Source organism: Electrophorus electricus, chromosome 2 (genome assembly GCF_013358815.1).
Source record: "Electrophorus electricus isolate fEleEle1 chromosome 2, fEleEle1.pri, whole genome shotgun sequence".
Lineage (NCBI taxonomy): Eukaryota > Metazoa > Chordata > Actinopteri > Gymnotiformes > Gymnotidae > Electrophorus > Electrophorus electricus.
The window spans coordinates 31,780,456-31,806,688 of record NC_049536.1 but is presented as its reverse complement, the minus strand read 5'-3'; the positions used below and the strand labels follow the sequence as shown (position 1 = coordinate 31,806,688).

Sequence of the window (26,233 nt, the reverse complement as noted above, 5' to 3'; positions counted from 1 at the left end):
ACTATTCAGCATTACCCCCAACCACGTTTAATGTACCTAAAATAACTTAGCGTAGGCTATTCCTTATTCACTTTATTTGAATAAGCACTGTATATAGGCAAATTAGAAGCATATTCTTCAGATGTAAAGTAAAGGAGAAGAATGAGTGCGATTCTGCTGTAGGCTGTAGTCACCTCATGAATTACACGGTTAACTGTTCGCGCACGATGAAGCTCAAGGGTTTCATATTTGAGTGATTTGGTGTGATATGGAGGAAGGTGTGCCAAGTGCTACACTGAGCAACGTTACTAACGGTAATCCAAATACCGATACTAACGGTAATCCAAATACCGATGTTCTGGAAGACCCATTAACGACATTAGGATTTTAATATGGATTTATATGAAAAAAAGGTACAGTGAAATCTGTCCAAATTTATGATGATAAGCAAGGGCTCTTAATCTTATGCTGTAGTAGAATTGTCTTGGTATTATAAGAAATTTCTAAGAAATAGATATCCAAATTCAATCTACACGAAATAGGTTAACTCGCCTAGAGGGAGTACGACTTTAATGTGGATTTATGAAAAATGGTACAGTGAAATCTGTTCAAAATTACACTGGTGATAGCCAAGGGCTCCTACTGTTATGTAGTAGTGGAAGTGTTTTTGCATCATGGGAATATCTGAGAAATAGATAATCATACCTTGAATGAGTAATACATTTAAATATATTACTCATTGTGTTTAATGTAATGATGCAAATAAACTAGTTCAATCGAGTAAAGTGTATTTTGTACTTATAAATGTAGTTAAAGTGCGTGTATACACCAAAGCACTTCAAAAATGCTTAAGTCGGTTTCTCTTTCTTTAGGCAGCGTTAGTTTGCAGTGAGCAGCGAAATACCGTAAATTCGCGCATATAGGCGCATCAGGTTTTAACTTGTCGATGACCGTGAGTCGTTAAAGAGCGGATAGCTTAACCGCAGTGAAAATTTATCGGGACTAAACGGAGAAGAGCAAGAAACGAAAGACAAGCTAAAACAAAAGGAAATTAAACAGGAACAACTGGTAAAAGATGGAAAGGAATCCGGATTTTCCTAATAAAGTGTCCCGATTATGCGTGGATAACCTTATGCAAGTTCCAAACATTTAAATTTACCGCATTTAGCTGACGCTCATCCAAACAGGGCTTGTTAAATGTTAACTACTGTACATAGTTGCAATTGCTTAATACAGCTCTGTGTAACGACTTACAATTTCCAAAACAGCTTTTTTTCTTTTTCCAGAATTGGACATAAATATGACGACAACTGCCATTCATCTGTTGAACAATTTTTTTTTTTTTCAAATTAGACGTTTTTGTTATAAATGTTTTCCTTCTCTCTTGCAGGAATGATTTTATTTATCTTAGGTCTGATATTCTTACTTTACGCCTTCCGGTGGGTTCGAGAGCTGAAACAGGTGCCAAACATATCTGAGAAATATGTCTACATCACAGGATGTGATACAGGCTTTGGAAACCTCCTGGCTAAACACCTAGACATACTGGGCTTCTGTGTAATTGCTGGCTGCTACACGGAGAAAGGAGAAGATGAGCTAAATAAGGCCTGCTCAACTAGACTCTCTACTGTACAGTTAGATGTTACTGACAATAACAGCATCAGCAAAGCAACAGACTTCATTAAAACACTGGTGCAAGCAAGAGGTAAGAGAGGATGACTAGGTAAACAGTCTTAACCTCTTAAATTCTCCGTGGTTAATGTGGCCAGTGTGTTTGGAAGGATTAGTATAATTGGAGGGCCATACTGCATCTCAAAACATGGAGTGGAGGCATTCAACGACAGCCTAAGGTGAGCTTCTGTTAAAGATATAGTTTTTAAAAAAGCATCATCCTGCCATGAGTTGTTAACAGATACCTGGTAAGAACACTACCAAGTGCTAAGCTATTACCAACTCTTGGAGTGACTGTTCAAAGGAATACTTATTCTTTTACCTTATGTAGATTTTAGTGCTATGTGCTAAGTGCTAAGTGCGTTTGTGATGTCACCGTAGCACAGGAAAAAACTTGTTTTAAAACATGTTGTGAATGGTATTTATTACAATTTTTATTGGCAGACACTTATTTTAAAGTGAAGATTGAGTTTTACTAAATCTATCATTAGAAAGAAGAAATAAATTAAGAGGTGTAATTGTTTAAATAATAGTACTCATTGACCTACATAAAATGTTTTCAACACAGAAGCCAGACACTTCTAATTTGAACATATTATGTTGTATGTCTACAGGATAAACATGGCACAATTTGGAGTTAAGGTTCTGTGTATCGAACCTGGATGCTTCAAAACAGGTGTGACTGACATTGATGTTATTTTGAACAATGTTCAGAAATTATGGGACCGACTACCACAAGATGTCAAAGATGACTATGGAAGTAGCTATATGGATCAAGGTTAGTTAAAACATGTTAAATACAGTTCAGTTAAAAACATGAGGGATGATGGTATCTTCTTATTTTATTTCTCATAATCGCTGTTGCCCAAGTGCTTATACAATGTGTTAGTATCTATAAATCACTGTGAATGTCAGGGTGCTCAGCTCTAGTCTAGTCATGGTAACCACACGCTACAAGATGTTGAAAAGACTATAAAGACTTGTAAGAGATGTTTTGACAGATTAATCAACAGTATGTTAAGTTTAATTGCATTGGTTCCTCTTGTGTTGGAGAGAACCATGTTGCTATAAATGAAGTATTACTGCAAGTAATACAGTTAATCATGTGATACCGACGGAATCTGTAATCTGTTTACTAATTAGATATAGCTAATAATACATGAAATAAATTACTAATGACAAAAATACAGGAAACAGGAAATGCTACTTAATGCGTATTTTACAAACAGCCTTAACATATATGTAAAACAGAATAAATAGCATTTGTTATATTTGGCAGATGAATTTATATATTTATGAATATATTTGCTCCCTTGGGAATTGAACTCATATCTTTGTTTTTGCTAGCACCTTGGTTTACTCATTGAGATACATGAGCACCTGTACCATACTACAGTAACAATAATATTTCTGTGCTTATCATACCAGTTAAGACAGACCATAAAAATAAAAATAAAACAAACCAAAGTTTAACAATTCAAGCAGAAGTATTACAGCAGTAGTATTTATTATACTAACCTTCAAAACTGACGTTCGTATTTGGGACTATTTGTGTTATACCAATTTTAGTGAAAGTATTCTTGAAAAATAAGTTTGTGAAGATGCTGGATGGAGATCTGATGAAGGTGGTGAGCTGTATGGAGCATGCAGTCGCTGCCGTCCATCCCCGCACCCGCTACTCTCCTGGTTGGGACGCCAGACTCTTCTGGCTGCTGCTCTCCTACCTGCCAACCTGCATTGCTGATGCCATAATTCTAAAAAACATTAGCAAACCAAAAGCCTCTGTTTATAAACCATTCCTTTGCTGTTCAGAACTACTGTACAAAGCTGGATATTCTAACGTGCTGCTTACCATGTAAAGCTATAATTTTCTAACATACTGTAACTAACTCATCTACATGTTACTAACTATAGCTATAGTCTAGGATCCTGATTTTTCTAGCCTAACCAGCCTGTTTTCAGTTTGTGCAGTCCAGTGTGTAAGTCGTTATGTAAGGTGCATCCATGACAGTGGGGGAGATACCAGTTTACCTCCAGAACTCTGGCTCACACAACAATGTCTCACAAGAACAGCAAGTCCAAGATATCACATCAGAGTTCAAGGAGTCATAGTAAAACCGACCACTGTCCACCACACTGAACATCTCAAGATTTTCTCTCTGCTTTTATTTTAATGACAGGTCACCAGAGGCAAGCTAATACCCCTCAGTGGATATGATTGTTGTGATAGTGTAGTGGCTATATAAACATAATTTAAATAACGTAATTGCAATTTAACAAGTTATTTTAGTTAATTCAGTTAGAATAGTCAGCAAAGTTCTACAAAGTTTCCATGGTGTCTTGTGAATTCATTAAAATGGAAAAAAAAAATTATATATTAAAAAAAAAAAACATTTTAAGAAAAATAATAATCCTTTTCTGTTGTGTTGTTTTTGCACTTTAGTTATTTTATCTTTGTCATACAGTGTGACAAAAATGTTTTTTGTTATTAGATGATTAAAGAATTAATGCGCATAAGTAAAACACCCCAACAGGTTGAATACAATATGATTACTACAAAAGAGGTGAAAGGCTCATACGGTTTATCACACAGTTAGGACCTAGGATAATGTTTACTTTGTGCGTGAGAAACCTTTGATCCTTGAGTTCACCACTGTTGCCCAAGTGATTATATAGTGTGTTAGACATTAATGACTGTGGTAGCCATAAATCACTGTGTATGTCAGGGCGCCCAGCTCTAGTTGTGTAATGGTAATCATACAACAGAAGACTGTGAAGACCTTTACCTATAGTCTGATAGTCTGACAACGTTTCACATCCAAAGACAATGTAAGGGTTGGCACCAGGCCAAGGCACCCTCTGGCCACCAGAGGGAGGCCTCGAGTCAACCACACCGCTAATCAGGCTTAACACCCAACAGCTGGGTTAGACCTTATATAAACCCAGTGGCCCAATCCTTCAGTGTTGGGGCTTCGCTAAAGTGCTGAGTCAAGCTCCTAGCCGGCAACTTCAGGTATTGCGGTTTGTGAGCCCTCGTGCTACACCTTACTTCTGTGCTGCGAAAGTGTCGGTGTTTTTACACGTCCCTTTCCCTCTCGAGTCTGTCTCTCTCCTGAGGCTTCCCTTAGCCGTTCCCAAGTTCCTCCCCGTTTTCTGGTTTTGTTTGGGAAGTTTTAGTTTGGTTTTCCCTAATGCATCGGGGTTGCCATTTCTTCCCGTGGCGTCCTTTGTTCTCCCTTTTTCCACGCTCGGCGTGGTGTTTTAGTTTTTTTCCTTTTGTTTTACCTGATCCAAGATCTGCACAGGGGTCTGCTGTTAGAGCGTGGTTGCTCACTCAGTAGGCAATTGGTGTTATCACCTAGCTGACCTAGGTTCGAGTCCACCTTACAATGTAGTCTCAGATTATGATTTTGTAAAGACTGGCTATTTTACACGTTCACTATTTCCAAGACTGCAACTAGATTCTTTCTGAGATTATTTCCCATCATGCACCTGCTGGAAATTTACAAGAGAAATTGTTGAACAATGGTGCAGAAACAAGTGGCTTTGGAAACAGTTGTCCTTGTAAGTACAATGGTTTATTCTGAAAAAAATAACAGCCAAAAAGACAAGAGCTGTAGTTTCCAAGGTCTCTCCAGAGTCTCCTGTGTCCAAAGTCTCATCTGCCTACTTACTAGAGATGTTCCTGTTCTGCTTTGCTGCTTCCTGTTTAGTGCTGGAAAGGGCTCACCTATTGGTTGTTGCAATGTCACATTACTCTTTTTGCCTGACTAAGATTAAATACTAATGATAACATGGTTGACTTTATCAACATCAACATCAAGAGTAGAAAGACAGACTTAAGACAGCTATCCTTACACCAAATGATCGAGATGACGGAAGTATGCCACAACTCTAGCAAAACTCATGATTTTATTCCGACACTGGAAATTTGCAATAGTGAACTCACTTGACGTGGTTTGGTATAAGGCCAGCATAAGAGGCCAGATATCAGTGCAGTTTGGTGGGGGGTTTTTTTTTGGTTTTTTTCTCCCCCTGCTCAAATACACCTGACTCAGGGTTTAGGCACATATTAGCCAGCAGGTGGTGCACATGGAATAGACTATTCTACATAAACGCTACCTGACTTTAGGTGCTGTGCATATCACTGAATATTAACTGCATTTACCTAAATGACAAAACAAAAAGAGAAAGGAAGCCTTACTGCCCTGTCAAGTCTACTCCAAACTAAAACACCAGTCTTCAGTATCTTTCCTTATTGCTATAATGCTTCCTGGTGTTCTGTAGGTATCTGAAGAGGGCATCTCCAATCTTGTACAGGTAAGAAATCAATCACTTTGAGGCATGCTGTAAATGTTCTGCTGAATCCATTGTAAATTCAACTGATTGTAAATTTCTCTGCTTTTTGGGTAATCACCTCAAATTTAGTATGGTCATGCGCATTGTAAATTATAGCTGTTATTGCCAGTTCTCGCTACTTAAGAGACTCCCTTAATTGGTGATGTGAATGGTAAGTACGTCCGTCACTGGATGCAATAGTGAATTTGTTAACCTCGTGGCCCGCCAGCTTCATTATCAAGGGTTGAACATAATTGCTGTGTGTCTAATGGAACCTGGTGCCTGCAAACTAAGCACTGAGCCTCCCCCAAACTGAAGACTGTTCTGCTCAGTGTAACAGACAGCAAAAGCGTCAAGAGTGTGGTGGAGTTTGTGCATCATGAGGCCAGGGAAAGAGACGAGATGGACAGTTCGGGGGAGGTATAGGGTGCCAGCTCGAGTCGAGCACAGCAAAAAGATAAAATGGAGATACAGGCATTTTGATGACCATGCAGCCCTCATACCAACCAATAAATCTGCTTTTTTTTTTTTTCTTTTTTTTTTTTTTGTCTGAGTAAAAACAAAGCATCATAACTGTTTGAATATTTTAGAGTCCTTTATACACCATGCATCATGTATGACCTGATTAAATCCTTGACAATAGTGACAGCACTCCAGATTTATTAGGAGGTCCTCCATAGCAATTTCTCATTTGCTATGGAAATATAAGAATTAATTCCCATACAAAGTGTCTGCACTTGTAGTAAATGCCAATAAGACATAGCTTTTAAGCAAATGTGCAAATCTACGCATTTGTTGTAACTGGGTACAAAATGAAACCCTGTGGTCTGAGATGTTTAGAGCCAATGGTTTGATCTGTTTTGATGACTACAGGTGTGTTCCCAATGGAATTCTCTTAAGATCCTTCATAATGTTTCCGCTTATGCTTATTTAGACTGTAAATATCAATATCTACACACAAAGGTTTGTCTTGGCTCTTCACTGAACTTGGCCTAGAGCTGGCATTTACTGGTCACTTTTACAGTACTGCTGTTATAAGCCTACACTGGACTTTAATCTTGTATCACAGGCCTAGTCTAACAGATTTGCATCAAATTCGTATTACATTTTGTGCTGATTAACTTTTGCTTTCTTGTTTATAGGTCTGGGGATTTGGTTAACAATGCTGGATGGGATGTTCCCATTGGCCCCAAAGACTGGCAACAGATTGAGGACTTTAAGCAGTTTCTAGATGTTAATCTGATTGGACTGGTAGATGTGACTGCACTTCCTGTATATACCGAGGAAGGCCAAGGTTAGGCTGTGAAGGTAGAAAGTATACTGGGTCAGCTATCCGTCATCAGAGGACACTGCCTGTTCAAATGGGGTATAGAGGCATTCAGATGCACTGAGGTGTGCAGATTTAAAGAGGACCATCCTAAACCAAATGGAGTCAGAATTGTGGATTTTTTCCAGAGATTGCAGAGACTCCCTCCAGAATGTTAACAATAATAGCCTGCCTGGGGCAGATAATGTTGCACCAGGGTAAGCGTCCAGTCAAAAGAAATGCAAATGTAATTGTTCAGGAGAAGTGACTAGTTCCTTTTTTTTTTTTAATATTAATGATGCAAATGATCTAACTTTTTTTTTTCTTTTTCATGCGTTTCAGTGGTTTATCTTTAAGTTGGATCTTATCTATCTTGTGTCCCCATGAGCAGTCCATTTTTATGCTTTGTAATTAGGAGAGACATTTCGGTGTGACAGGTCAGATGGAACAGCCATCTCCTCTACATGGATGACCTCAAGATGTCTCGTTCACTTCTGGCATACATCAACTGAAAAGGTATGGCTACAAGGAGAGGAAAGGTAATCAGAATTGAGGAAATTGTGCTACCAGAAAGCAACACTGATATATAAATTAATATAAATAAATGTATGGAGGGTTTCATCCCAAATCCATCACTCTGGGACTATACACTAAGTGGAAGGAGGGGAGCCAAGGATTAGTGTGCATCAGTGCCACTATCCAGAATGAAACGTCAAAGATCCAGGAGTATGCTAGGAAGATGGCCCCAAGTGAAGAAGTGCTTAGTGAGTAGCAGAGACAGCAGAATCCAGAGGAGTATGGGAATGAAGTGGAGCAGGAACAATCATGGAAGGATAAACCTCTGTATGGTATGTTTCACCAGCAAGTGGTGGAAGTGGCTAATATGGAGAAATCCTCTCAATGGCTCGAAAAGGTTGGATTGGAAGACAGCAGAGAGGCACTAATCATGGCAGCATAGGAACAAACACTGACCACAAGATCAACAGAGGCTGGCATCTACCTTATCAGGCAGGACCTTAGATGCAGGCTGTACAAAGATGCCCCTGAGACAATCCAGCACATAACAAAGGGATGCAAGATGCTAGCAGGCAGAGCATACATGAAATGTCAAAGCCAAGTAGCTGGCATAGTTTATAGAAACATTTGTGCCAAGTACGGGTTGGAAGTTTGAGCTCAGTGGGACACCCCCGCCCCCCCAAGTTGTTGAATGATTGGACTTCAAGATCCATACTGACAAAATGGAAATGGATAACCAGACAAAGCTAAAAAAAAAAAAATACCAAGGGCTGAGAAACACTGGAATAACTGACTATTGGTTCCCGTGAAAATCGGAGCTCTAGGGGTTATGACTCCCAAACTGGGAGAATGGCTCCAGCAGATCCCAGGAACAACATCTGAGATGTCCATGCCCAAGTTCCTGGGAACAGCTGAGGTTCTACCAAGGACCCTCAAGCTCCTACACCTTTGGCAGAAGACCCAGGCTATATTCTATGTATATGGTCATTGTTTTCTTGTGACTAACTGATCACAATCTATTTCCACAAATACTAAGTTATTGACTGTTTTTCTGTGAATGGGTGTGGGGAATGACTTGTTTTTATTTATTTAATCTATGCACGTACAGTTTCTTACTGGTTGTGAAAATGCCATTTTAGCAGGTAAAGCTGGGACATAAGGCTATTAAATATATACTGTATGTCCTGTTTACCACAGAATGTGACTTATCACTGAAGATCATCAATTCTGGAAAAGGTTTTATATCCTCTCACTATTCTACCACTAATGTATGTTATGATTACAAGCTTTAAAAATCACCCCTTTTAAAGATGTAGTGTAATTATTCATCTACTTTATGTTAGAGTAAACATAATTTTAGACAAATGTGGTATAAAACAATACATTTATTAAATTTTCAGCAGCTTTTTATCAGATTTCCAGTTCCTTTTGATGAACAGAATATGTTCATTTTTCCTTTCATTAATATACAAAATCATTCAATAATCTACTCCATGTATGCCAGCAGAAAATGATTGGCCTGGGACAAAAAAGCAAATATCAATATGTACTTAAATCTGTAAAATATCATGTCCAGTGCAATCATTCAGCTCAACAAATAGGATGAAAAGTGAATAATAACAGTTGAATTTAATTTACAAATAAACAATGAGTCATTTCAAGTATCACTGAAGATTCTGGATCTAGGCCACTGTAGTATGATTTGTTGAAATATCTGCTGCTGTGCTTGGAATACTGGGCAAAGATGAAAAACGTTCTGTTTCACTTGTTATATTCCAACTGTTTTCAGTCCCTTTCTCCTACAATTATAGCATTCCAGTCCAAATGCTACAGGAACACATTTGTCACATTTCAGCACTCACTGTCAGAAAACAAAGCACAGTTGCCAGATATTTACAGGCTGAATTCTATAAGGTCTTTATAATGATTCTTCTTGACTCCATGAAACATCAATTATTTTGTTTGAATCCAAAATCATATCTGCAGTTGTATGTACTGGGATAAGTCTTTTGCAGTTCATGAATTAATGATAGCATTATTTAATATTTGCATATATTTAATATGAAAAAACATACAGTTGAGGAACTGATTGGAACAGTGGACCAAACAGTGATGTGCTCTCTTTCAATGTGGAGGTCAGTCCACAGATGAGGTATATAAATATGCAAGATACATGTTCTTCATTCCTGTGGAAAATATTGATTAAAATTTAAATGCAAAGAAACGGTCCTGGCAACAAATCACAGCTCAGCATGCCTTGCACGCTACCATGGTTTTCTAAGAATCTACGAAAAAGAATAATATATTGCAAAATATTCTATCACCAGATATTACCAGCAATTTATTTTTCAAATTTACAAATGTACAACATATCCATAACATTTACCATCAGCAGCAGCAGTGCAAAGATATACATATAGTACATCAGAATGATAAAAAAAAAAAAATCATTAAACATAAATTGGCATACAGAACAGCAGAAGGCATAGTTTAGACACTTTTTCTGAGGGTTATACAAATGCATTCTCTTCAAAATAGTTGTACGTTTCTTTTTTTATACACAGGAAGCATATAAAAATAGATTTTCTGCAAAGAGGGTTAACGTGTCTTTGTTTTTCCCCCTTCTGTGTGCGTCTGCGTGTGTGTGTGGGAGAGACGGGAGAGGGAGGGTTATATGTCACTGTCCTCTTTAACCAGGCTGGCTGTGTCTCTGAAGGTGTTCTCTGTAGGGGAGTACATGCTGTGCTTCTCATGCTTGCTGGCTTTGGGCTGTGGACCAGAAGGAGCAGGCTGGTCTGAGGCACCGTCCTCTGAACCTGCAGCAACCTGCTCTTCCTGCATCTGAAATAACAAAACCACAACGAGAGCCTTATCCGAACTGCTCCTCAGGGGGGACTGGTTTTTAAGACGAACAAGGTTAATTCTTTACATTTCAAGACTGATGTATAAATACACTTTTTTATTACCTCTGAGTATGTTGGGTTTTCAAACGTTGTACTTGGTTTCAGTTTTCTTTTGAAGAAGCTCCACTTGGACTCCTGTAACATAAATGAGCAATAGTAGGGTATTGTTTATTACACTGATGTTGGCTAACAAACTCTAGCACTTATTGTTTATTGCACTTATCATTGTCTAAGATAGAGCTTATGTATTTTGTGCTTCTAGGCATCAGCACTGATCCCTGTATTTCTACAGTATTCTAGTTCATTGGTATATTGGACTCTAACCTACTCTACTGGCTAGGATGTATTCTATGAGTAAATGACAAAGCACTTTTGTAAGTCGGTCTGGATAAGAGCGTCTGCTAAATGCCGTAAATGTAAATGTAGCAAAACAGCCCAACTCTGAACTCTGGCCTTGACATATTTAGTTAGCTGCTTTGGATCTGTTCTCACCTGTGTGATCTCAGGACCTCCTGGAATACTTTTCACCTCCAGTCCTTGCTGCTGTGCATGGTACACAGGATTCTCAAAGTTGTCTTTTGCCTGGTCTCCACTTACATTTACAGTCACCTGTTTGCAGCAGCAAAACAACTTGCTCAGTTAGTCTTTAAACCTTCAGTCTGACATTAGCCAAAATGTTGCATAAAAAAGACACTAGTAAAAAAAGACACTAGTAAACTGTAAAATGCACGCGGGTATGTGTGCTGTTTGGTTTACCTGTGTGGCATGTATGACTGCAGAATCACCTGACATGCCTGTAGCTGTCGAATAGAGAGGGTTCTCAAAAGTAACTGGTTGCCTTTCCAAATTTGCAAAGTTCTCATCCTGACAACAGGGAAGAATAATCTTACAAATTCAGTTTCACATTGACCAACCTCTTTTTGGAAATATCTGAATACAGCACTGATCTTCTGTAGATTAAGGCAAAAAGGATTAAAAACTATTCTAGTCTCTTTAAATCAGTTTCACAAGATTAACTAGGTCCTCAGCTGCTTTGCTAGAAGCCTATTCCATATGAACCTCAGGGCAGTGAGTGTCGCATTTGTAGCATTAAAACCGGGGTTAAAAGTTTAACCAGGGTTTTCAGTGCTTGTACTTAGGACCAACATTTTCCACAATGCATTTAAGATCTATTTGGTAAGAAGTACTTGGTGGTAAATTAAAACAGAGTGGTTCATGTTTACCATCTGCATGGCTCTGTCAATGACTGACACTCTCAGAGTCTGGGGCTCCAGGTCCATGGTAACATTGTCCCCCGAGCGGAAGGAGACACCATTTCCTGTGTCTCCTGACTTAACCAGGCTGCTGAGGCTGAATTTGAGAGAGCCAGAGATCACACAATGCTTGATTCATGTGAACTTAACTCATACTTTTATACACAAGGGAAAATAATTTTGTAGAGTTTTTTCCCCAGGGCAATCACAGTGATGCTTTTTTTGCTCATGGTTCTGTGAAATGTTTTGGCTCTTCCTACAATACCTTCCTATAGAGTAAGATGTTCACATGTTGGGGAGTAAGTGTGACGGAGTACCTGGGAAGCTTGGGCATTGCAGGGATAAGAGATCCAGTGCGTTTATAGTTGAGGAAAAGCCCAACAGCTAGAGCTCCACTTAACAGAATAATAATTACTGCCAACAGCACAGCTACAGCTAAAACATAGAATGAAAGAGAGAGAGAGAGAGAGAGAGAGAGAGAGAGAGAAATGTGAACTGTTGTGTCTAGTGAGATGTCTGTGCACTGGGATCATTATCACTCTAATGCAAATGGTAACAAACACATTCATTCATTAAATTGTTTGATTGTTTATATATATATATCTTTATAATGAAAAATTGTTTGTCCAATGTTTACAGAGCCAGTGTATTCCAACACAAGGTACAAATATGAAGCAAACCAGCAGTTGATGACTAGTCAATCATGTGTTAATGTACCTCTTACAAAATATAAGATTAACTTGAACTTTATACACACAAAGAACCAACTTTATTAATGTGTAAGAAATGTGGTAAGAAGGGCACTGCATGGCTGATCTTGGGATGAGAAAACACTGTGGTCACCTGTTCCAGCAGGGGCACCTCTGGACTTGCCCATCTCACAGTAGCTTCCAGAATAGCCATAAGGACACCTAGTTGGAGTGTAATGGATAAAAACGTATGACATCTCTCCCCTTTGTTACTTATCATTACTCAGTCCTTCACCCATTAATTTAGTACAGTGGCTGTGAAGACACAACACGCTGCAAATGGAAAAAAGCGTTGCAATTACACAAAGTTTATTCATCAGAATGAAAACACACGCGCTACATTTCCGAACCACAGCACAAAGTCAAGTGCACGCAAATTAAGAAACGCTGCAGATCCAGCCACAACACAACGGAAGTGGTTCCAGAGGACACGAAGAGGCGATAGACTCCTATGAGACTGATGAATAATTATATTTGCGATTACCATGGATTTGCCATTGGTTAGGATGATACTGAATGAACAACAGTATCATCTTTGCAACCTGGCAGTAGCAACAAATGCAAGAATGCAAAGCACGAATAAACCAATGGTTCATTCTGTACCATTATACCAATGACAAAACCGCGGCAAATGCAACTTTTTCACTAGCTGTTCGGTTGTCCGTGTCCCCCTGAAATGTGAACGGATTTGCAGTGTTTCTGAACTTGTATGTGTTTTCTGAATTTGCACCGCATGTAGCGCACGTGCTGTCATTTCTAATAAAGCGATTTCTGAATTTGTATAGTGTTCATGAATCTCCACTGCGTTTCTGAAATATAGCGCATGTGTTGTCATTTTGTTTTGTGCAGTTGCAGCGCGATGGGATTTTCCGGCCACAGTTTAGCCTTTGCTGGAATAAAAAGGGTTTTATAATGTTTTTATTGTGCTCCTGAATTCTCACTTGCACTTGGGCAGGCCCGCATCATCAGTGTAGCATGTTCCCCGGTTCATGCACCGGCACGCCAGCGGCATGTTTACCTCTGTCTCTATGGCTGGAAGGACAAAAGCCATGCATGTTTAAACGTGCGCTGCGGATAGCTGTCACCACAACACCACAGAAAAGCGGATGCAGTATTAACATAAAAAATAGCAGTCGCTCCAGTAACAGCCATAATACATGCACAGTCTACTAATGCATATCTTGCCTGCATCACATTCATTCTGGTTGAAGCTGAGCATCGAGGAGCCCTGTGGACAGGCACAGGTGTATCCACCAGGCCGTAGCAGACAAAGGTGACTGCACACATCCTTACAGGGGTTCACCACTGAGACACAAGCCAGAAGGGAATTACTGAACGGAGCAACTATTTTCACAGCCTAACAAAAAATTACATCTAAGATTATACCTTATATGTGAACCAATGAAAATTGTGTGATAATAACACATAGTTTATATCAAACAAAGGTACAAAGGAAAACACTAGCGACACAAACACACCTGCCAAAATATACCTTATCCACTCTTATACCTATCCACTCTTGGTTGACATAGATAATCAAGGTGACCCCATATTGAAGTTTAATCACCAATTGAATGACTGCCACTCACCCGAGTTGTTGTATCTGTGCTCCTGATAGATACGGACTTGTGTTAGCCAGGGATTTATGGTCAATACCTTCACTTTATCCCCCTTCCCAAACTTGTCAGTCTTCCACACCTCACCCTTGGCCTTTGATGTCCAGTACACATGGCCCTCAAAGATGTCCAGACTGTAGGGGTTCCCAATATCTGCAAACAAAATCACCTTGTTAAATAGAATATTGGACATAGATGCCTGCAATCTTCACATATGAAAGAACTTTGGAGACTGACCTCCAGACATTATGATCTTCCTGTCTGTTCCATCTGTCTTCATCGATTCAATAATGTTCTCTTTGGAGTCACACCAGTAAATCCTGTTGCCATTGAGATAGTCTACAGACAGTCCTGTAGGCCAGCCCAGATCCTCATCCAGCAGCACTTGTCTGTGTTGGCCATCCATCCACGCTGCCTCAATCTTAGGGTTCCTGCCCCAGTCGGTCCAGTACATCACACTATGCGACAAAACAACAGAACACATACACAACATGACGGGGACTAATGAAGAACTCCACGCCCATATGACAAACACTGTGTGAGCATCACAGAAATGCAGAAATGCATAGAAATCTCCCAGTACAACATTTGGTTAGTTAGTTTAGAATACAACCTATGCACCCACAATGCATGTTTCTACATTAGCATATTAACTCAGAAAGTTCGTTACCCAAGACTTGGATTGACGACTATTGCGGCTGGCTGGTCTAGATCAGAATGGATAAGCCACTTTCTGTACCGCCCATCCACTTTGGCCACTTCAATACGATTGGTGCCAGCATCTGTCCAATAAATGTGTCTAAGATATAAAAGAATGGAGACTTTAACCAGAGAAATGTAGTTCCAGACTCTGTCGGGCCATTATACTTGCAAGAATACTTGCAAGAATACTTGCAACAGACTAAAAAAAAGTCATTTTATGTACCGTCCAACCCAGTCCACAGCAATGCCATCAGGGGAGGAGATGTATCTAATGTTGAGATCCATCTCTTTCACTGGGTTGTTCCCATGGTCTTCAAATGTGGTCATATATGCTCTTTTTATGGAGCCAAACTGACCACCACGACCCAAAACTGTCCAGTACACAATGCCTGAGAACAGATCAGTATTTAGTAATATAGAATATGGTACAGTCCATGCAACATACAGGTTTGTAGATTAGATCAGCTAAGAAATGACAACTTGAAGGGTTTTCATGTCATTAGGGAATTACTTCAAGCAACACAAAATAACAAGACTAAGCAGAATAAACTCCTCATCTCAGAACTGTGCTTGCCCCTTAGGTATGCATTTAGCCTCAGTGATAAGCTGCATCACGAGTATGATGGGCTTACTGAGTGCCTGGCCCTCCGGGTCCCACAGGTAGTCCAGAGCCTGTATATGCTCAGCATGGTCCACGTAGTCTGAGTACAGCTCAGATGACAGGTCATAGCGACGGATTCGCACGTTATCGGGCAGTAACAGCACCGGTGGATTGCCTGAAATAAAGAGAGAGGCACAAAGCAGTGAGACAAAGCAAATAAAGGGATAAAGAAAACAAAAACATAAAAAAACTATGCGGAGGCTATAAGTAATTAGAGTGAGATGACGAGAGCAGTTTAGCCAGGAGACAAACACCGTGTACTTATAAGTGAAGTAGTTGCTGCTTAGGAACCCACCTTCTGCGGCACATTCTAGCCCACGCTGCAGTCCGACGGAGCGGAAGCCATCAGCGCACAGACACTCGTAGCTGCCCTTAGTGTTCCTGCACAGCTGAGGACAAGTCCCATAGATCTCACACTCGTCCACGTCTGGAGAGAGAAAGACACAGAGTCAACATCTCAGTCTAGACCCAGCAACTGTGGCTAATGACCCTTTGTGTTAGGGAGTGCCAGGGAAAGTATTTGCCCCCAGTTGAAAACTGAATTTGCAAAACAAGACAGGGTATTTACAAGACAACAGAGTATATTCCCATGTATGCAACAGGGTAGCGCAGTGAGAGCAGTGGTAGCTCAGTGGTAGCTCAGTGGTTACAGTACTTGAGTTGTAGTTGGAAGGTTACTGGTTCAAGCCCCCCCGGTGCCAAGTTGCCAGTGTTCAGCCCCTGAGCGAGACCCTTAACAACCCTCAGATTGTAATCAATTGTAACTTTAAGTTGCTTTGGACAAAAGTGTCAGCTAATTGTCACTGGGAATCAAACCCATAGCCTTGTTGTGATTGTCATTTTGCTCTACTTGCTTTGCCTGAGTGGTTCTCTGTTGAAGAAGTTTGAATTTATGCTATTGAGCAAAGCTGTTATAATAAATAAATAATATAAAAAATAAAGAATAAAAAAATATAAACTACAATTCAACTGAGTAAATCCAATGGATTCTTTTTCTTTCACTGTGTGTCACCATCACCAATATATAGCAGTTTGAAAAAATTTGGCAATACATATATTGAGACAGACATAACCTTGCATGCTAATCTACTGTCTGACCTGTGATAGACCTAACACAACAGATTTCTCTAGCAACATTAGTTGTACCGCTAAGTTGTAAAGACCAATTCAGAACTTTAACACAACTCATAAAAGAAATTGCTCCTGTTTTAGGAACATGCAGTTAAAACTTTAAAAAATACCAAAGAGCAGTTGACCATAAATATTTTGAAGTACATAAAGCTGCATACCCTCTCTTCCAACCGAATAGGGTTATTCTATGTTTTCAGTGTGTACTGCTCTTGATGTGACTACTGCTGCCCTTTTTATCATGGACTGGTTCACGCACCGTCACAGGAGTTCCTGTTCTCATCACTGGCTTTGTAGCCCTGCCTGCAGGAGCAGATGAAGCCGCCCCCAGCCAGCTCTGTGCAGTTATGTTCACACAGGTTTTCACTGCAAGAACGCCCACTGCCGCTGTCTGCCAAAGTGAAGGAGATGCAGACGTGTACATTACACAACAATAACGTCACCCATGACAAGGACATAACGGGGCTAACAGAGTTTTGAGAGCTTAGTGTTTGTTGCATATATCTTTGCTGAAGGAAGCAGGTAAGAGCAACTGTGGTGCCCACTGCTGTACAGATTAGGCCCGCACTGGCTCTACATAAATAGCCCTGGTGCTCACTGGGATGCTTGCATGTTGACATAAAATTGGTCCATAAAACAGGACAGGGTGAGTGAACCTAACGCAGCGGCAACTCTGTAGTGCATGCAGGGGCAGGCATGTTTGGCTTTGAGTGTGTGCATGTGTGTGTAATTTTACGCACTGCAGCCCAGCTCATCGGTCTGGTCTCCACAGTCGTCATAATCATCACAGGCATACTGCAGAGGGATGCACTGGCGATTCCCACACTTAAACTCATCAGGAGAGCAAGGCCCATGAGTGGGAGTCACGCCTAACGGCGGAACAGAAAACCACGATGACCTATCATAGATATCTCCTCTGCAGCTTTATAAGCTGGGCATGCAGGAAATGTAGGAGCAAATTTATGGAGTGCTAACACTCCATAAATAAGAGAGATATAAAGAATCCGCAGAGATGCATGCTTTTAAATCGCTCGTCCTGTTTTTAACCTTTCGTTAGCAGTTTATTTGATTATAACGTACATCACTGTTCATGTTCATGTAGACGAATAATAAAAACACAGAAATGAACTGTGGTTTAAATTTGGCCCCTTGTATCCGGCCTGCACTCACAGTACTCCTGTCTTTCATCCGTTCCATCTCCGCAGTCGTCCACGGAGTTGCAGAGCTCATGGCTATATATGCAGCGGTTGTTGTCACAACGGAACCGAAAAGGAGGATCGCAAGGGATGTCCACTGAGAAGACAAGGGACAGGGTGCACTGAAGTCACGCTCACACTCATGTGTAGCATTTCCACTCCATGATCAAAAGCATGAACTCTGCAAATGCAATGTGCCGTAGGGTGCCCTCCTACAGCAGAGATGCAGCTCTTCATCTGACCCATCCCCACAGTCATCGTCTCCATCGCATCTCCAGTGCTGCTGGACACACACATGATTCTTACACTCGAACAGGAAGGGAGGGCAGTATGTGCCATTCGGGTACCGGGTCGCTGCAAGGAACAAGGAAGCTGTGAGCACACACACGGGCTGATGGGGAAGGGAGCAGCATTCCAAGAATCAGACCAAAAACAGCATTTCTGCTCCGATGAAAACTTGCCTGAGCTAGATTGGTGAGTGTTTTTAAGAAGAGGGTGTTGTGATTATATTTTGATAACTCCAGTTGTAGCTATTTGGAGGAGGACATGTAGCAAGGAGTGCTGTGTGTATAAACGCGAAGGGGAGGAGAACTCACGGCAGGACATCTCATCGGTGAAGTCCAAGCAGTCGGCATTGCCATCGCATTTGAAACGCTCAGCGATGCAGTGACCGCTGTCACATTGGAAGTATCCAGGGTGGCAGGTGCGCAACTCTGAAACACAGTTACAGCAAGAAGCTTTATGGTCTCTGCCCTCAGCTGGGTCACCACTCTGTCACCAGCCATTGCGCCATTCAGAGGTTTGAGTCTCAGATGTGCCATGTGCCTTATTTCCAAGTGGATGTAAGTGGACTGAGTTCTCACTGAGATGGAAGGTTGAAAAATGATTTCTCTGCACAGGAGTGCATGACAGAAATCTACTATTACACAGGGAACTGGCTAAGACTGAAGTGGTATAAAGAGATGAATATATTTAAACTTATTGAAATTTGCAACAATGTATCCAGACCAAGTTGCATATTTATGAGTATTTATGAGTGAGTTACACACCTCACCCCTAAACACATCTACTCTTTTCTACCAGCAGCCTATTGTGAGCAGTGTTAATAGTGGGATTCCTTCACCAATTAATCTCTTAAACTTCAGACTTCATGTTTACTTAATTCATCTTAAGGTATGTTATTCAGTAATAACTGGATTATTCAAAAACTACATTAAAACTAGTATGAAAGGCATGTAGTTACAATAGTGAGAAATAAGACTCTGGACACACTGAAGGGTCCTTGGCATGTAGGGAATAACAAAAATAAAATCCCCCAGGATACGAACTTCACACTACAAAATCTATATTTAGCAAATAAATCATCCAAACCTACTACAGACTCATGGTGCATTTTGTATCATCATCAGTGACCCCTTTATGATTAATGCATTATCAACACTTGTGGTAGTCAGTGCTAATACTAGCAGTCAAAAGTCCTAATCCGGGGCACAACATGATCCTCAAATCAATAATAATTTTGTTATGAGTTGCATATGAGACCATTTTTACACACATGGCATATGAGGCCTTTTTTACACACACAAAAGATCATTCTAACTCAGTGCAGGAGCAGAAGGTCTGAGAGTGACGCTGCTCTAGCCCTGACCGCACACGATCAAGGCCCAGACAAAAAGGCTCTGCTCACCACAATCCCTTTCATCAGAGTTATCCTCACAGTCGTTGTCATGGTCACACAACCAGCGGTCAGGAATGCAGCGAAGGTTGTCACAGCGATACTCGCTTTCTGTGCATGCTCGCGGGCCTGGCCGCACACAAGAGAGTGTCAATCACAGAAAACACACACACACACACACGCACGCACGCACACATATGTAAATTTTCCAACAGGCATGCTTTCAGTCTCTGTGCATTACTGAAGTAATGTGAAAACTACTCATTAGTTGCAGATTGAGTCTCATTTTCAATTATTTTATTGCTTTGCTTCTCTTCATACCTGTATTGGGCTTTTATGTCTTATTGTCTCTAGAGAGCTACAGGCTCTCTACAAACTTTATTTCAGACATTCAAGCAGATACACACACACACACACACACACACACATATGGACACGGACACCATTTAGAATACACATTGAAATTTGATACATCACACACAAGATCAGAGAGGCTTCAGAAAGTTGAAGTCACCCAGATATTGGTCTGATACAGTTATTAACAGATCCTGCAGATACAAAGCTTTTTATTGTTGCTGCTTAAAGAGCAATAGCAAAACAGTGCCCAGAACTGTCCCAGTACATCCCTACAAACACGATACTGATATAAAACATGAATATTGCGCTTTCCTTTACTACAGTATTACAGGGTTATTTGACGAGCAAAGGTTGTTGTTAACAACTCACTACAGTTGTAGAGCACCCCTCTGTTCATAGGGCCATTTTTCTGAGGTGAGTTCATAACTGAATTCATTAAGGGAGTATATCTGCGAACAGCAACACAGCAGCCATTATGTGGGGGGAAAGACAAGTGCTAAAAAATTCTCAATGTACTATTCCTTGATTTAGCACAGGCATCGTGACCATCTTTCAACTCAGACGTCAGCCTTCATCACACCATCACAGCCTGTTCTCAACCTGTTTGAATTCAGATGTTTAGGAACAGAAGCTCTCTCTCTCTCTCTCTCTCTCTCTCTCTCTCTCTCTCTGTTCTACTATATTTACCCATATTATTCTGTCTTTCACCCTCTGTGCACTCTTCACGCATCTTTCCTCCAGCTTACAGTGAAGAGCTAAGCAGAGTCTATCAGACCTTGCAGGAGGAAACACCTTTCACCGTGGTGACAAATCAGTGCCAAGTGACAAATGCTGACGAGTTGAAACCATGCAGCAGCTCACAGAACAAAGTGGGAGTTATTTGAGCACCGTACAAGGCCATACAAGGCACTCACTGCAGTTGCGTTCGTCAGATCCGTCACCACAGTCGTTGTCTCCGTCACATTTCCAGCGCAGAGGGATGCAGTGGTGGTTCTCACAGCGGAAATCTCCAGCTGGGTCACAGGTCAGCTCCTCTACAAACAGAACGCAGAGGTCAGGATTTAGCTCACATTTACTCGCACAGACATATATGCTCACATGGGTGCACACACACACACACACACACACACACGTATATGCACCCCTAAATTATTTAGTCATTCATTAACTTTATTTAATCAGATAGGCACGTACTCTTTGGCCAGATCAGTCCATTTACAAAAGAAGAAAAAAAAAGGCCGTTTAAATACTTTAAGATGCATGCACATATATTGTAAACAAAAACACATTCCCATACATAAATACATTACATAAATACATTCCCATGTGGGCACAAAACAATCAAATCATACATGCACAAATACCACATGGCTAATAAGATGCACATAAAGACATATCTTTACAAACTAAATCTAAATAATTAAATAATGGCACTTACAGACCAATATCTCTCATTTGTGTAAATTCATTATCTACACTAATTTGACAATCTAAGCCTGCAGACAGACCTAATACATGAGACATTCTTTATCATATTGTGGCATGCAGTTTAATAAGGAAATGATGATAACTACAGCATTGATATTTAAAGGGAGAGAGAACCCTGGATTTAATTACAGCTAGGATGAAAGTAGTGATGGGAGTTCCCCCACCCCTGACCAGTGAATCATAGCAGACATGCCACCTAGAAGAGGAGAGCAGAGCAGAGGAGAGGAGAAGACACAGGAACAGTGCTACACTATCACACACACTCACAGATACACATATATGCATGCACATGTGCTCTCTCTCTCTCTCACACACACACACACACACACACACACACACACACAGCATAGCACAAACATACATAGAATTCTAGAGGTGCCCCACCTGGCTAAAGTGATGCATTCTGCAATCTTACACTTAGATTAGGGAGATCTCTCCTCTATGTGCAGGATGGCACTAATGGAGCAGAGTGAGCTGATAAGACATGGGAGGACTGGGTCTCCGTGTGTGTATTTGTGTGTGTGTGTGTGTGTGTGTGTGTGTGTGTGTGTGTGTGTGTGTATATGAGGGGTTAAAGCACAGGACACAGAGAGATCCTGCTGGACTGACAGCTGGCATACACACTTACATTCATAGTACGCATTTACTCATATATGCCAACATGCGCATAAATCCATGCATATAAGATATATAATCTTATTAAAAGCATCTGACAACAACTAATTTATGCACACTATCACTCCTACTATATAGACTCGCACACATACATCTACACTGGTGCCTGATACTGACATGGCTGTATACTCTCCCAGACACATACACAGATTCTACCACTCATAAATCTAAGATGCAGGCCCAGACTAGCAGAGGGGTTAAGGGGAAAGGTCAGGGAGGGCCCATTCATCAGAGTCAGCTAAGGCGCTTCTCCTGCTAATGCATTATGGGAGTGTGAAAGGATGAATAAGCCCTCATCATCTCCTCACCACACACAGGAACACCACCACTTTTATATAATCTGGGTTAACAGTCACACAGCATGCAGTTCATTATTTTGGCAGCATGTTAGTGTAATCTCAGCATAAGGAACCCACTTAAGTAAGGACACAAGATTTCAACTGTTTTATGAGCTCACTTCAGATTTATCTCTCGGGAAATCACACCTAGAGGAGAGGACAATAAGATTCTCCAGGAAGTGACCCTCAATTCTGGAGCCTAACCCTTAAATCAGCCGTGACACTTTGTTTATTCTTACTTCTGCAGGAGGCCTCACAAATCTTCCAGCAGCGAGTCGTTCCCTCCATTTTTCTTAAGATTTGGAGTGCCTGCTGACCACTGAGCGCTGAACTCACCACAGCTCTGCTCATCACTGTTGTCTCTGCAGTCGTTGTGTCCGTTGCACACAGCCCACCGAGGAATGCAGCGATAGTTTGTCACGCAGTCAAACTCGGTGTGGTTATCACATCGATATGCTGGGCCCACTACAAACACATCGCCAAACCAATCAGCAACACGGTGCAGTACAAATTACAATGCGACGCACACAGAGAGCATACAATAGAGGTGGCGCGCCTTTGTAAATATATCACATTGGCCAGACATAGAGCTATTGTGTGGGTTCAAACGAGATTTGCATAACAAAAGTGCCATGCCGGCCAACTCGACAAAAGCTGGACGTTTCACTCACTGCACTCATCGACAGGTTCGTCTGAGCTGTCTCCACAGTCGTCATCCACATCGCACTTCCAGCTCTGAGGGATGCAGCGGCCGTTCCGGCACTTGAACTGGCCGGGCCGGCACGTCCTGCTGGAGCAGTGCGAGGCCTCCTCGTCCGAGGCGTCTCCGCAGTCGTTCTCTCCATCACACTGCCACGCCTCCGGGATGCAACGCTTATTAGCGCATTGCCACTGGTGTGACTCACACTGGTGGGTGGCTGAGAAGCAAAGATCTCATCACTTGGAAACTATGTACTTCAATCATAATATCTGTATGTATGTAATCAGTGCATTGTGGTTAAGATAAATTTTGACATCTTAGAGCTTAATATATATTTACGTAATGATTTTAAACCCATTACTATTATGACCTTTAAATATTTTTGCTCAGTTTTCTTCTTCTATCTGAACTTTTGTATTTTAAATATTAGCACTTTGGCCATTACAAATGTTAATATATATATATATATATGCAGTAAGGAAACAGATGCAGTATCCAAAACCTAGTACTTTAATCAGATTCGTTCATACCACACAAAACAGTGTCCTCGTCAGAGCCGTCAGGGCAGTCGTGGTGAGAGTTACACAGGAAATGAGGACTGGTGCAGTTGCCGTCATCACACTGGAACTGGCCGAGTCGGCAGTGTCGTGCAGGACACGTGGAAGGCTCATCAGAACCGTCCCTGCAATCGCGCTGGCCATCACACTTCCACCATATAGGGATACAGCTGCACAGTGGCCAGACAATCAATCAGGGATAGATGGTTGTGAACTCATGAAGAACACAGTCCTCAGGAACAGAACTGAGGCCAAGCAGAAGGAGAGGTTTCGGGGGCTTGAGGTGCTCACCGTTCATTGTCTGCACATCTGTACTGTGTGCTGGAGCACATAGGTAAGCAGCGAGCCAAACCCCCTATCTGCACAGTCAGGAAGTGATCAGGGCACTCACAGGTGTAGCCTCGCCCACCAGCTTTCAGTAGACATAGGTGAGAGCAGCCCCCATTATTCAGTCCGCAGGGATTGGTTACTGCAAAAATGGAGAGAAGATGTTATCCCACATCCACGTACGGAAGACAAGCAGACAACCAGGGTTTGTCCACTCACTTACAAAAGAGACATCCTGTCTTAAGAAGAAGAGCCTATCTAAATACTTCCTACTATCTGTCTTGGCATTGACAAAAAAAAGATTGAATTTATTTGACTGCTAAAGAAGGGAAGAAGAGAAAACACTTGCTGCATTGTTTGTCTGTGTAAATATTGGCACAGCCTTAAAATGGCTTAAGTAGAAGTTGAAAGGAAGAGATAACGATCAGAGATAGCAGGTATAATAGCTCTAAGAGGTTCCAAGCATGTGGAAGGCCTTGAGAGCATACTCCTCTAGCATTACCCTGTCCTGGGCTTACCTATGGGCTGGCGGTAGGGGTGACACACATGGATGTCGAAGGGTCTGTGGGTGGTATTGATAAGAGCTTGGCGCCCAGAGCCATCGAACTTATTGCCTTTCTCTACCGTGCGGGTGTTCCAGTCTGTCCAGTACACTGTGTCTTCAAACACAGTTAGGGCAAACGGATGAGGAAGCACCCCATCATACACAGTATGACGGTGATGGCCCTCTAGGTCCGAGTACCTGCGGACAGAGGACACATTGGATTTGACTCACAGACGTTAAAATTACATTGAATTAAGTAGCAATACTTTCCTGGGGTTAGGGATAAAATTAAACAAACAGAACTGTTAGGCCAACTGTTAGGCCAACTGTTAGAACCATGGACAACTCAAGAAAAAAAATAAAAGAAAACAAAGAGCTAGTTTGGACATGGCCCATATATCTTCAGCAGAGGAGTCAAAAGTTTCTCTTACTCAATGTAGTTGAGGTGAGCGTCGGCCCAGTAGAGCATATCGTTGGTGTAATCAATGGTAAGGCCATTGGGCCACTCAATCTTAGTGGTTATTATGGCAGACTTGTTGTTACCGTCCATTCCGACACGACCAATAAAAGCTTTATCTCCCCAGTCAGTCCAGTACACATATCTGAAAAGAACACAGCATTAGCATAAAATCTAACTGCACTAATTGCCAGCAAAGAACAAGATAATCCAACATCCTACATAAAGAAAGCCTAAATATTAGTCACCCACCCGAACTTTGGATGTACGACGATGGCTCTTGGATTCTCAAAGCAGTAGCTGTTATTAGCATCCACACAGTGGTCTGCCAGCTTCCTAACAAAGCGCCCGTCAAGCTCAGACACTTTCAAGCAGTCCTGCAAGCTGTCCACCCAGTAAAGTTTCCGGCCCACCCAGTCCACGGCCAGGCCCTCGCCGTGCGGCACGCCATTCACCACCACCTCTCGGCCCGTGCCATTGAAGAGCATCCTCTCCACCACCTGGCGGCTCACGTCGATCCAGTACAGATGCTTGCTGACCCGGTCAAAGTCCACGGCCACCACGCTGCTGAGGCCCTGCAGAATGAGTGAGTACGCCTCCCCATCCGCTGACAGGTTTCGCAGGTAGTAGCGGTTGCTGAAGATCAAGTACGGCCTGATGTTGCTGTTCTGCCGGCAGCTGCGGCCGTCGGGCTCGCGCAGGAAGCCCGGCGCACACTTGCACATATACGAGCCCACCGTGTTCTCGCACACCTGGCTGCACACGCTGGGCGTGTCCGAGCACTCGTCCACGTCGTCGCAGCTTTTCCTGTCTGACATGAGGCGGTAGCCTTGGTGGCAGGAGCAGATGAAGCTGGTGGGGGTGTCAGTGCACTCGTGGTCACAGTGTTGCATGGAGGGATCCGTGCATTCGTTGATGCCTAAGGATAGAGGCAAGTGGCAGCATTGAAGTCATGTGATAGCAAGCCAGTAGAAAAAAGCTCAATAAAGCTAAAGCCAAGTGGCACATTCATCACAGAAAAATAAGCAATGATCTACATGATGTCATCCAGTTTGTTTTTTTCCTTCCAACTTCATGATTAACTTATGCAAAGTTCA

The 26,233-nt window shown here is 41.6% G+C and overlaps 2 protein-coding genes across 3 annotated transcripts in view; one reads left to right on the top strand and one right to left on the bottom strand.

The window, feature by feature from the left end:
- Positions 1–323: 323 nt before the first annotated feature.
- On the top strand, positions 324–3,883 carry dhrs9 (dehydrogenase/reductase (SDR family) member 9). The gene is given in 4 exon segments (XM_027021119.2): positions 324–392; positions 1,370–1,829; positions 2,265–2,428; positions 3,220–3,883. Coding segments are annotated over 3 exon segments (912 nt in total). The 5' UTR covers positions 324–392; positions 1,370–1,371; the 3' UTR covers positions 3,510–3,883.
- A 5,297-nt stretch (positions 3,884–9,180) lies between these two features.
- The window catches only part of lrp2a (low density lipoprotein receptor-related protein 2a), a 54,235-nt gene continuing 37,182 nt past the window's right edge, over positions 9,181–26,233 (bottom strand). For both annotated transcript variants that reach the window (XM_035522824.1, XM_027021121.2), the window contains 29 exons: positions 25,389–26,055; positions 25,111–25,281; positions 24,654–24,877; positions 24,100–24,277; positions 23,782–23,978; positions 23,223–23,468; positions 22,888–23,016; positions 20,965–21,084; positions 19,706–19,822; positions 18,615–18,731; positions 18,235–18,372; positions 17,993–18,115; positions 17,563–17,691; positions 17,082–17,213; positions 15,990–16,121; positions 15,666–15,809; positions 15,257–15,422; positions 15,002–15,130; positions 14,569–14,789; positions 14,305–14,484; positions 13,901–14,020; positions 13,657–13,747; positions 12,810–12,877; positions 12,284–12,401; positions 11,937–12,063; positions 11,470–11,577; positions 11,206–11,322; positions 10,777–10,848; positions 9,181–10,651 (listed from right to left, as the gene is read on the bottom strand). In XM_035522824.1, the coding sequence (XP_035378717.1) occupies positions 10,481–10,651; positions 10,777–10,848; positions 11,206–11,322; positions 11,470–11,577; positions 11,937–12,063; positions 12,284–12,401; positions 12,810–12,877; positions 13,657–13,747; positions 13,901–14,020; positions 14,305–14,484; positions 14,569–14,789; positions 15,002–15,130; positions 15,257–15,422; positions 15,666–15,809; positions 15,990–16,121; positions 17,082–17,213; positions 17,563–17,691; positions 17,993–18,115; positions 18,235–18,372; positions 18,615–18,731; positions 19,706–19,822; positions 20,965–21,084; positions 22,888–23,016; positions 23,223–23,468; positions 23,782–23,978; positions 24,100–24,277; positions 24,654–24,877; positions 25,111–25,281; positions 25,389–26,055 (4,652 nt within the window). In that variant the 3' untranslated portion in view covers positions 9,181–10,480. The remainder of the gene's footprint in view (positions 10,652–10,776; positions 10,849–11,205; positions 11,323–11,469; positions 11,578–11,936; positions 12,064–12,283; positions 12,402–12,809; positions 12,878–13,656; positions 13,748–13,900; positions 14,021–14,304; positions 14,485–14,568; positions 14,790–15,001; positions 15,131–15,256; positions 15,423–15,665; positions 15,810–15,989; positions 16,122–17,081; positions 17,214–17,562; positions 17,692–17,992; positions 18,116–18,234; positions 18,373–18,614; positions 18,732–19,705; positions 19,823–20,964; positions 21,085–22,887; positions 23,017–23,222; positions 23,469–23,781; positions 23,979–24,099; positions 24,278–24,653; positions 24,878–25,110; positions 25,282–25,388; positions 26,056–26,233) is intronic.